Here is a 13175-nt window from a genome sequence, read left to right on the forward strand (position 1 = left end):
CTCCAACGAAAACAACCCAAGTCTATCCAAACCTCTCTTCATAACTTAAATGTTTCATCCCAGGCAACATCCTGGTGAATCTCCTCTGCACCCCCTCCAGTGCCATCACATCCTTCCTATAATGTGGCGACCAGAACTGCACACAGTACTCCAGCTGTGGCCTCACCAAGGGTCTATACAACTCCAACATGACCTCCCTACTTTTGTAATCTATGCCTCGACTGATAAAGGCAAGTGAGCCATCTGCCTTTTTCACCACCGCACTAACATGCCCCTCCGTCTTCAGAGATCTATGGACACACACGCCAAGGTCCCTTTGTTCCTCAGAACTTCCTAGTTCCATGCCGTTCATTGAATACTTCCTTGTCAAATTACTCCTTCCAAAGTGTATCACCTCACACTTTTCACGGTTAAATTCCATCTGCCACTTATCTGCCCATTTGACCATCCCGTCTATATCTTCCTGTAGCCCAAGACACTCGACCTCAATGTTAACCACCCGGCCAATCTTTGTGCAGTGGGATGTTTCGTTATATCAAAAGGACAATATAAATACTCTTTCTTATGAAACAAACCCTTGAAAGATGGGAGCAAGGAGGTGATGCCCAGGAAAGGAAGAGGAAATTCTAATCATGTCACCACCACAGTTTAATCGCAATGTTTATTGGAATTTCTATTGAAGGAAATATAAATATACGGCTTCAGGACACGGCATCAACTGATCAAATTCCGTCTCAAAGTTTCTTCATCCACTCCAGCGACGGTCCGATCTTGTCACATGGATGGGCAGGAATGTCTGGCATATTCCCGTCATCCCGGACAGGGACTGGTGAGAGACCAAGGAAGACACGGTCAGAATTGAGGGAGAGAGAGAGACAGAGCAGAAAAACACGTGTGTTACATCCAGGTACTGAACGGTGAGAGTGTCTATATCAGAGTGTTACAGTGAGGGGTGTGGGGTATATCAGAGTGTTACAGTGAGGGGTGTGGGATATATCAGAGTGTTACAGTGAGGGGTGTGGGGTATATCAGAGTGTTACAGTGAGGGGTGTGGGATATATCAGAGTGTTACAGTGAGGGGTGTGGGGTATATCAGAGTGTTACAGTGAGGGGTGTGGGGTATATCAGAGTGTTACAGTGAGGGGTGTGGGGTATATCAGAGTGTTACGGTGAGGGGTGTGGGGTATATCAGAGTGTTACAGTGAGGGGTGTGGGGTATATCAGAGTGTTACGGTGAGGGGTGTGGGGTATATCAGAGTGTTACAGTGAGGGGTGTGGGGTATATCAGAGTGTTACAGTGAGGGGTGTGGGACATATCAGAGTGTTACGGTGAGGGGTGTGGGATATATCAGAGTGTTACAGTGAGGGGTGTGGGGTATATCAGAGTGTTACAGTGAGGGATGTGGGATATATCAGAGTGTTACAGTGAGGGGTGTGGGGTATATCAGAGTGTTACAGTGAGGGGTGTGGGGTATATCAGAGTGTTACAGTGAGGGATGTGGAATATATCATAGTGTTACAGTGAGGGGTGTGGGATATATCAGAGTGTTACAGTGAGGGGTGTGGTCTATATCAGAGTGTTACAGTGAGGGGTGTGGGGTATATCAGAGTGTTACAGTGAGGGGTGTGGTCTATATCAGAGTGTTACAGTGAGGGGTGTGGGGTATATCAGTGTGTTACAGTGAGGGATGTGGGGTATATCAGAGTGTTACAGTGAGGGGTGTGGGATATATCAGAGTGTTACAGTGAGGGGTGTGGTCTATATCAGAGTGTTACAGTGAGGGTGTGGGGTATATCAGTGTGTTACAGTGAGGGATGTGGGGTATATCAGAGTGTTACAGTGAGGGGTGTGGGATATATCAGAGTGTTACAGTGAGGGGTGTGGTCTATATCAGAGTGTTACAGTGAGGGTGTGGGGTATATCAGATTGTTACAGTGAGGGGTGTGGGATATATCAGAGTGTTACAGTGAGGGGTGTGGGATATATCAGAGTGTTACAGTGAGGGGTGTGGTGTATATCAGAGTGTTACAGTGAGGGGTGTGGGATATATCAGAGTGTTACAGTGAGGGGTGTGGGATATATCAGAGTGTTACAGTGAGGTGTGTGGGATATATCAGAGTGTTACAGTGAGGGGTGTGGGGTATATCAGGGTGTTACAGTGAGGGGTGTGGGATATATCAGAGTGTTACAGTGAGGGGTGTGGGGTATATCAGAGTGTTACAGTGAGGGGTGTGGGATATATCAGAGTGTTGGGGTGAGGGGTATATCAGAGTGTTGGGGTGAGGGGGTTCGGGGTGTATCGGAGTGAGGGGGTAAGGGGTAAGGAGTCGGGGGTTCGGGGTGTATCGGAGTGAGGGGGTAAGGGGTAAGGAGTCGGGGGTTCGGGGTGTATCGGAGTGAGGGGGTAAGGGGTAAGGAGTCGGGGGCTCGGGGTGTATCGGAGTGAGGGGGTAAGGGGTAAGGAGTCGGGGGCTCGGGGTGTATCGGAGTGAGGGGGTAAGGGGTCGGGGGTTCGGGGTGTATCAGAGTGTTGGGGTTCGGGGGTTCGGGGTGTATCGGAGTGAGGGGGTAAGGAGTCGGGGGCTCGGGGTGTATCGGAGTGAGGGGGTAAGGGGTAAGGAGTCGGGGGCTCGGGGTGTATCGGAGCGTTGGGGTGTGGGGTGAGGGGGTTCGGGGTGTATCGGAGTGAGGGGGTAAGGGGTAAGGAGTCGGGGGTTCGGGGGGTATCGGAGTGAGGGGGTAAGGGGTGAGGAGTCGGGGGCTCGGGGTGTATCAGAGCGTTGGGGTGTGGGGTCGGGGGGTATCGGAGTGAGGGGGTAAGGGGTGAGGAGTCGGGGGCTCGGGGTGTATCAGAGCGTTGGGGTGTGGGGTCGGGGGGTATCGGAGTGAGGGGGTAAGGGGTGAGGAGTCGGGGGCTCGGGGTGTATCAGAGCGTTGGGGTGTGGGGTCGGGGGGTATCGGAGTGAGGGGGTAAGGGGTGAGGAGTCGGGGGCTCGGGGTGTATCAGAGCGTTGGGGTGTGGGGTCGGGGGGTATCGGAGTGAGGGGGTAAGGGGTGAGGAGTCGGGGGCTCGGGGTGTATCAGAGCGTTGGGGTGTGGGGTCGGGGGGTATCGGAGTGAGGGGGTAAGGGGTGAGGAGTCGGGGGCTCGGGGTGTATCAGAGCGTTGGGGTGTGGGGTCGGGGGGTATCGGAGTGAGGGGGTAAGGGGTGAGGAGTCGGGGGCTCGGGGTGTATCGGAGTGAGGGGGTAAGGGGTAAGGAGTCGGGGGTTCGGGGGGTATCGGAGTGAGGGGGTAAGGAGTCGGGGGTTCGGGGGGTATCGGAGTCTCCCAGTGGGAATGTGCCCCTGTCCCGGTTCCTACCTGGGTAATTGAAGGGAACAGCCTTGTTCAGACGTGCTTGTGTATCCGCCATCGGACTCACTGCCGCTGTGATTAGAGCTGGAAAAATATCACACCCACTTTAACCATCAAACACACTCAGCAACTCACCACTGGCACTGGGGAGGGGAGGGGTCTCCCCATGGGGACTGACCCCTCGCTGGGGGGTAATGGGTCTCCCCATGGGGACTGACCCCTCGCTGGGGGGGATGGGGAAGGGTCTCCCCATGGGGACTGACCCCTCGCTGGAGGGGGGTGGGGGGGGAGAGTCTGCTCTCCTAAGCCCCCCCTCTCTGCCCACCCCCAAACCCCCCTCTCTGCCCCACCAAACCCCCTCTCTCTGCCCACCCCCAAACCCCCTCTCTCTGCCCCCCCAAACCCCCTCTCTCTGCCCCCCCAAACCCCCTCTCTCTGCCCCCCCAAACCCCCTCTCTCTGCCCCCCCAAACCCCCCTCTCTCTGCCCCCCCAAATCTCCCCACAGCTCCCGCCTGCCTCCTCTCTCTCTCTCTCTCTCACTGACTTACCGATCGATCCAATGGCGAGGGATGTGACGATCACTGGCTCCTTGGACCAGGCATTCTTCAAATACGATCCCACTTCTGTCTCAGGGGAAGAGTGGTAAAGAGTCAAAACAACACAGCAGACAAATTCACACTCCAAAATCTACTGATACCTACCCCTCTCCACAGAGAGGTTACATTCCACATGCCCGGGTATCTGTTATTCTATATATAAACCACCCCGAACCCCTCAATTAGATTCCAGTCTGTAACTCACTCCGGGGTATCTGTTATTCTATATATAAACCACCCCGAACCCCTCGATTAGATTCCAGTCTGTAACTCACTCCCGGGTATCTGTTATTCTATATATAAACCACCCCGAACCCCTCGATTAGATTCCAGTCTGTAACTCACTCCCGGGTATCTGTTGTTCTATATATAAACCACCCCGAACCCCTCGATTAGATTCCAGTCTGTAACTCACTCCGGGGTATCTGTTATTCTATATATAAACCCCCCCGAAACCCCTCGATTAGATTCCAGTCTGTAACTCACTCTCGGGTATCTGTTGTTCTATATATAAAACACCCTGTACTCCTCGATTAGATTGCAGTCTGTAACTCACTCCCGGGTATCTGTTGTTCTATATATAAACCACCCCGAACCCCTCGATTAGATTCCAGTCTGTAACTCACTCCCGGGTATCTGTTGTTCTATATATAAACCACCCCGAACCCCTCGATTAGATTCCAGTCTGTAACTCACTCCGGGGTATCTGTTATTCTATATATAAAGCCCCCCGAAACCCCTCGATTAGATTCCAGTCTGTAACTCACTCTCGGGTATCTGTTGTTCTATATATAAAACACCCTGTACTCCTCGATTAGATTGCAGTCTGTAACTCACTCCCGGGTATCTGTTGTTCTATATATAAACCACCCCGAACCCCTCGATTAGATTCCAGTCTGTAACTCACTCCCGGGTATCTGTTATTCTATATATAAACCCCCCCGAAACCCTCGATTAGATTCCAGTCTGTAACTCACTCCCGGGTACCTGTTATTCTATATATAAACCACCCCGAACCCCTCAATTAGATTCCAGTCTGTAACTCACTCCGGGGTATCTGTTATTCTATATATAAACCCCCCCGAAACCCCTCGATTAGATTCCAGTCTGTAACTCACTCCCGGGTATCTGTTGTTCTATATATAAACCACCCCGAACCCCTCGATTAGATTCCAGTCTGTAACTCACTCTCGGGTATCTGTTGTTCTATATATAAAACACCCTGTACTCCTCGATTAGATTCCAGTCTGTAACTCACTCCCGGGTATCTGTTATTCTATATATAAACCACCCCGGAACCCTCGATTAGATTCCAGTCTGTAACTCACTCCAGGGTATCTGTTATTCTATATATAAACCACCCCGAACACCTCGATTAGATTCCAGTCTATAACTCACTCCCGGGTATCTATTATTCTATATATAAACCACCCCGAACCCCTCGATTAGATTCCAGTCTGTAACTCACTCCCGGGAATCTGTTATTCTATATATAAACCACCCCGAACCCCTCGATTAGATTCCAGTCTGTAACTCACTCCCGGGTATCTGTTATTCTATATGTAAACCGCACCCCAAAACCCTCGATTAGATTCCAGTCTGTAACTCACTCCCGGGTATCTGTTATTCTATATATAAACCATCCCGACCCCTCGATTAGATTCCAGTCTGTAACTCACTCCCGGGTATCTGTTATTCTATATATAAACCACCCCGAACCCCTTGATTAGATTCCAGCCTGTAACTCGCTCCCGGGTATCTGTTGTTACTATACATAAACACACCGAACCCCTCGATTAGATTTCAGTCTGTAACTCACTCCCGGGTGTCTGTTATTCTATATATAAACCACCCCGAACCCCTCGATTAGATTCCAGTCTGTAACTCACTCCCGGGTCTCTGTTATTCTATATATAAACCACCCCGAACCCCTCGATTAGATTCCAGTCTGTAACTCACTCCCGGGTCTCTGTTATTCTATATATAAACCACCCCGAACCCCTCAATTAGATTCCAGTCTGTAACTCACTCCCGGGTATCTGTTATTCAATATATAAACCACCCCGAACCCCTCGATTAGATTCCAGTCTGTAACTCACTCCCGGGTATCTGTTATTCTATATATAAACCACCCCGAACCCTTCGATTAGATTCCAGTCTGTAACTCACTTCCGGGTATCTGTTATTCTATATATAAACTACCCCGAACCCCTCGATTAGATTCCAGTCTGTAACTCACTCCCGGGTATCTGTTATTCTATATATAAACCACCCCGAACCCCTCGAATAGATTCCAGTCTGTAAGTCACTCCCGGGTATCTGTTATTCTATATATAAACCACCCCGAACCCCTCGATTAGATTCCAGTCTGTAACTCACTCCCGGGAATCTGTTATTCTATATATAAACCACCCCGAACCCCTCGATCAGATTCCAGTCTGTAACTCACTCCCGGGTATCTGTAATTCTATATATAAACCACCCCGAACCCCTCGTTTAGATTCCAGTCTGTAACTCTCTCCCGGGTATCTGTTATTCTATATGTAAACCACCCCAAACCACTCGATTAGATTGCAGTCTGTAACTCACTCCCGGGTATCTGTTATTCTATATATAAACCACCCCGAAACCCTCGATTAGATTCCAGTCTGTAACTCACTCCCGGGTATCTGTTATTCTATATATAAACCACCCCGAACCTCTCGATTGTATTCCAGTCTGTAACTCACTCCCGGGTATCTGTTATTCTATATATAAACCATCCCGACCCCTCGATTAGATTCCAGTCTGTAACTCACTCCCGGGTATCTGTAATTCTATATATAAACCATCGCGAAAACCTCGATTAGATTCCAGTCTGTAACTCACTCCCGGGTATCTGTTATTCTATATATAAACCATCCCGAACCCCTCGATTAGATTCCAGTCTGTAACTCACTCCCGGGTATCTGTTATTCTATATATAAACCCCCCGAACCCCTCGATTAGATTCCAGTCTGTAACTCACTTCCGGGTATCTGTTATTCTATATATAAACTACCCCGAACCCCTCGATTAGATTCCAGTCTGTAAATCACTCCCGGGTATCTGTTATTCTATATATAAACCACCCCGAACCCCTCGAATAGATTCCAGTCTGTAACTCACTCCCGGGTATCTGTTATTCTATATATAAACCACCCCGAACCCCTCGATTAGATTCCAGTCTGTAACTCACTCCCGGGTATCTGTTATTCTACATATAAACCACCCCGAACACCTCGATTAGATTCCAGTCTATAACTCACTCCCGGGTATCTGTTGTTCTATATATAAACCACCCGAACCCCTCGATTAGATTTTAGTCTGTAACTCACTCCCGGGTATCTGTTATTCTATATATAAACCACCCTGAACCCCTCGATTAGATTCCAGTCTGTAACTCACTCCCGGGTATCTGTTATTCTATATATAAACCACCCCGAACCCCTCGATTAGATTCCAGTCTGTAACTCACTCCCGGGAATCTGTTATTCTATATATAAACCACCCCGAACCCCTCGATTAGATTCCAGTCTGTAACTCACTCCCGGGTATCTGTTATTCTATATATAAACCATCCTGAACCCCTCAAATAGATTCCAGACTGTAACTCACTCCCGGGTATCTGTTATTCTATATATCAACCACCCTGAACCCCTCGATCAGATTCCAGTCTGTAACTCACTCCCGGGAATCTGTTATTCTATATATAAACCACCCCAAACCCCTCGTTTAGATTCCAGTCTGTAACTCTCTCCCAGGTATCTGTTATTCTATATATAAACCACCCCGAACCCCTCGATTAGATTCCAGTCTGTAACTCACTCCCGGGTATCTGTTATTCTATATATAAACCACCCCGAACCCCTCGATTAGATTCCAGTCTGTAACTCACTCCCGGGTATCTGTTATTCTATATATAAACCACCCCGAACACCTCGATTAGATTCCAGTCTATAACTCACTCCCGGGTATCTATTATTCTATATATAAACCACCCCGAACCCCTCGATTAGATTCCAGTCTGTAACTCACTCCTGGGTACCTGTTATTCTATATATAAACCACCCCGAACCGCTCGATTAGGTTCCAGTCTGTAACTCACTCCCGGGAATCTGTTATTCTATATATAAACCACCCCGAACCCCTCGATTAGGTTCCAGTCTGTAACTCACTCCCGGGAATCTGTTATTCTATATATAAACCACCCCGAACCCCTCGATTAGATTCCAGTCTGTAACTCACTCCCGGGTATCTGTTATTCTATATGTAAACCCCACCCCAAAACCCTCGATTAGATTCCAGTCTGTAACTCACTCCCGGGTATCTGTTATTCTATATATAAACCATCCCGACCCCTCGATTAGATTCCAGTCTGTAACTCACTCCCGGGTATCGGTAATTCTATATATAAACCATCGCGAAAACCTCGAATAGATTCCAGTCTGTAACTCACTCCCGGGTATCTGTTATTCTATATATAAACCACCCCGAACCCCTTGATTAGATTCCAGCCTGTAACTCGCTCCCGGGTATCTGTTGTTACTATACATAAACCACACCGAACCCCTCGATTAGATTTCAGTCTGTAACTCACTCCCGGGTGTCTGTTATTCTATATATAAACCACCCCGAACCCCTCGATTAGATTCCAGTCTGTAACTCACTCCCGGGTCTCTGTTATTCTATATATAAACCACCCCGAACCCCTCGATTAGATTCCAGTCTGTAACTCACTCCCGGGTCTCTGTTATTCTATATATAAACCACCCCGAACCCCTCAATTAGATTCCAGTCTGTAACTCACTCCCGGGTATCTGTTATTCAATATATAAACCACCCCGAACCCCTCGATTAGATTCCAGTCTGTAACTCACTCCCGGGTATCTGTTATTCTATATATAAACCACCCCGAACCCTTCGATTAGATTCCAGTCTGTAACTCACTTCCGGGTATCTGTTATTCTATATATAAACTACCCCGAACCCCTCGATTAGATTCCAGTCTGTAACTCACTCCCGGGTATCTGTTATTCTATATATAAACCACCCCGAACCCCTCGAATAGATTCCAGTCTGTAAGTCACTCCCGGGTATCTGTTATTCTATATATAAACCACCCCGAACCCCTCGATTAGATTCCAGTCTGTAACACACTCCCGGGTATCTGTTATTCTATATATAAAACACCCTGTACTCCTCGATTAGATTCCAGCCTGTAACTCACTCCCGAGTATCTGTTATTCTATATATAAACCACCCCGAACCCCTCGATTAGATTCCAGTCTGTAACTCACTCCCGGGTATCTGTAATTCTATATATAAACCACCCCGAACCCCTCGATTAGATTCCAGTCTGTAACTCACTCCCGGGAATCTGTTATTCTATATATAAACCACCCCGAACCCCTCGATCAGATTCCAGTCTGTAACTCACTCCCGGGTATCTGTAATTCTATATATAAACCAACCCGAACCCCTCGTTTAGATTCCAGTCTGTAACTCTCTCCCGGGTATCTGTTATTCTATATGTAAACCACCCCAAACCACTCGATTAGATTCCAGTCTGTAACTCACTCCCGGGTATCTGTTATTCTATATATAAACCACCCCGAAACCCTCGATTAGATTCCAGTCTGTAACTCACTCCCGGGTATCTGTTATTCTATATATAAACCACCCCGAACCTCTCGATTGTATTCCAGTCTGTAACTCACTCCCGGGTATCTGTTATTCTATATATAAACCATCCCGACCCCTCGATTAGATTCCAGTCTGTAACTCACTCCCGGGTATCTGTAATTCTATATATAAACCATCGCGAAAACCTCGATTAGATTCCAGTCTGTAACTCACTCCCGGGTATCTGTTATTCTATATATAAACCATCCCGAACCCCTCGATTAGATTCCAGTCTGTAACTCACTCCCGGGTATCTGTTATTCTATATATAAACCCCCCGAACCCCTCGATTAGATTCCAGTCTGTAACTCACTTCCGGGTATCTGTTATTCTATATATAAACTACCCCGAACCCCTCGATTAGATTCCAGTCTGTAACTCACTCCCGGGTATCTGTTATTCTATATATAAACCACCCCGAACCCCTCGAATAGATTCCAGTCTGTAACTCACTCCCGGGAATCTGTTATTCTATATATAAACCCCCCTGAACCCCTCCATCAGATTCCAGTCTGTAACTCACTCCCAGGTATCTGTTATTCTATATATAAACCACCCCGAACCCCTCGATTAGATTCCAGTCTGTAACTCACTCCCGGGAATCTGTTATTCTATATATAAACCACCCCGAACCCCTCGATCAGATTCCAGTCTGTAACTCACTCCCGGGTATCTGTAATTCTATATATAAACCACCCCGAACCCCTCGTTTAGATTCCAGTCTGTAACTCTCTCCCGGGTATCTGTTATTCTATATGTAAACCACCCCAAACCACTCGATTAGATTCCAGTCTGTAACTCACTCCCGGGTATCTGTTATTCTATATATAAACCACCCCGAAACCCTCGATTAGATTCCAGTCTGTAACTCACTCCCGGGTATCTGTTATTCTATATATAAACCACCCCGAACCTCTCGATTGTATTCCAGTCTGTAACTCACTCCCGGGTATCTGTTATTCTATATATAAACCATCCCGACCCCTCGATTAGATTCCAGTCTGTAACTCACTCCCGGGTATCTGTAATTCTATATATAAACCATCGCGAAAACCTCGATTAGATTCCAGTCTGTAACTCACTCCCGGGTATCTGTTATTCTATATATAAACCATCCCGAACCCCTCGATTAGATTCCAGTCTGTAACTCACTCCCGGGTATCTGTTATTCTATATATAAACCCCCCGAACCCCTCGATTAGATTCCAGTCTGTAACTCACTTCCGGGTATCTGTTATTCTATATATAAACTACCCCGAACCCCTCGATTAGATTCCAGTCTGTAACTCACTCCCGGGTATCTGTTATTCTATATATAAACCACCCCGAACCCCTCGATTAGATTCCAGTCTGTAACTCACTCCCGGGAATCTGTTATTCTATATATAAACCCCCCTGAACCCCTCCATCAGATTCCAGTCTGTAACTCACTCCCAGGTATCTGTTATTCTATATATAAACCACCCCGAACCCCTCGATTAGATTCCAGTCTGTAACTCACTCCCGGGAATCTGTTATTCTATATATAAACCCCCCTGAACCCCTCCATCAGATTCCAGTCTGTAACTCACTCCCAGGTATCTGTTATTCTATATATAAACCACCCCGAACCCCTCGATTAGATTCCAGTCTGTAACTCACTCCCGGGTATCTGTTATTCTATATATAAACCACCCCGAACCCCTCGATTAGATTCCAGTCTGTAAATCACTCCCGGGTATCTGTTATTCTATATATAAACCACCCCGAACCCCTCGAATAGATTCCAGTCTGTAACTCACTCCCGGGTATCTGTTATTCTATATATAAACCACCCCGAACCCCTCGATTAGATTCCAGTCTGTAACTCACTCCCAGGTATCTGTTATTCTACATATAAACCACCCCGAACACCTCGATTAGATTCCAGTCTATAACTCACTCCCGGGTATCTGTTGTTCTATATATAAACCACCCGAACCCCTCGATTAGATTTTAGTCTGTAACTCACTCCCGGGTATCTGTTATTCTATATATAAACCACCCTGAACCCCTCGATTAGATTCCAGTCTGTAACTCACTCCCGGGTATCTGTTATTCTATATATAAACCACCCCGAACCCCTCGATTAGATTCCAGTCTGTAACTCACTCCCGGGAATCTGTTATTCTATATATAAACCACCCCGAACCCCTCGATTAGATTCCAGTCTGTAACTCACTCCCGGGTATCTGTTATTCTATATATAAACCATCCTGAACCCCTCAAATAGATTCCAGACTGTAACTCACTCCCGGGTATCTGTTATTCTATATATCAACCACCCTGAACCCCTCGATCAGATTCCAGTCTGTAACTCACTCCCGGGAATCTGTTATTCTATATATAAACCACCCCAAACCCCTCGTTTAGATTCCAGTCTGTAACTCTCTCCCAGGTATCTGTTATTCTATATATAAACCACCCCGAACCCCTCGATTAGATTCCAGTCTGTAACTCACTCCCGGGTATCTGTTATTCTATATATAAACCACCCCGAACCCCTCGATTAGATTCCAGTCTGTAACTCACTCCCGGGTATCTGTTATTCTATATATAAACCACCCCGAACACCTCGATTAGATTCCAGTCTATAACTCACTCCCGGGTATCTATTATTCTATATATAAACCACCCCGAACCCCTCGATTAGATTCCAGTCTGTAACTCACTCCTGGGTACCTGTTATTCTATATATAAACCACCCCGAACCGCTCGATTAGGTTCCAGTCTGTAACTCACTCCCGGGAATCTGTTATTCTATATATAAACCACCCCGAACCCCTCGATTAGGTTCCAGTCTGTAACTCACTCCCGGGAATCTGTTATTCTATATATAAACCACCCCGAACCCCTCGATTAGATTCCAGTCTGTAACTCACTCCCGGGTATCTGTTATTCTATATGTAAACCCCACCCCAAAACCCTCGATTAGATTCCAGTCTGTAACTCACTCCCGGGTATCTGTTATTCTATATATAAACCATCCCGACCCCTCGATTAGATTCCAGTCTGTAACTCACTCCCGGGTATCGGTAATTCTATATATAAACCATCGCGAAAACCTCGAATAGATTCCAGTCTGTAACTCACTCCCGGGTATCTGTTATTCTATATATAAACCACCCCGAACCCCTCGATTAGATTCCAGTCTGTAACTCACTCCCGGGTCTCTGTTATTCTATATATAAACCACCCCGAACCCCTCGATTAGATTCCAGTCTGTAACTCACTCCCGGGTCTCTGTTATTCTATATATAAACCACCCCGAACCCCTCAATTAGATTCCAGTCTGTAACTCACTCCCGGGTATCTGTTATTCAATATATAAACCACCCCGAACCCCTCGATTAGATTCCAGTCTGTAACTCACTCCCGGGTATCTGTTATTCTATATATAAACCACCCCGAACCCTTCGATTAGATTCCAGTCTGTAACTCACTTCCGGGTATCTGTTATTCTATATATAAACTACCCCGAACCCCTCGATTAGATTCCA

General features: G+C 46.9%; 1 protein-coding gene across 1 annotated transcript in view; it reads right to left on the reverse strand.

The window, feature by feature from the left end:
* Positions 1-642: 642 nt before the first annotated feature.
* ndufa3 (NADH:ubiquinone oxidoreductase subunit A3) overlaps positions 643-13175 on the reverse strand; it is a 15317-nt gene continuing 2784 nt past the window's right edge. Inside the window, exons 2-4 of the mRNA XM_078536346.1 lie at positions 3907-3981; positions 3364-3441; positions 643-826 (exon numbers count right to left, since the gene is read on the reverse strand). Of these exons, the coding sequence (XP_078392472.1) occupies positions 735-826; positions 3364-3441; positions 3907-3981 (245 nt within the window). The 3' untranslated portion in view covers positions 643-734. The remainder of the gene's footprint in view (positions 827-3363; positions 3442-3906; positions 3982-13175) is intronic.

This window comes from Cetorhinus maximus, unplaced genomic scaffold (genome assembly GCF_964194155.1).
Source record: "Cetorhinus maximus unplaced genomic scaffold, sCetMax3.hap1.1 HAP1_SCAFFOLD_1124, whole genome shotgun sequence".
Taxonomy (NCBI): domain Eukaryota; kingdom Metazoa; phylum Chordata; class Chondrichthyes; order Lamniformes; family Cetorhinidae; genus Cetorhinus; species Cetorhinus maximus.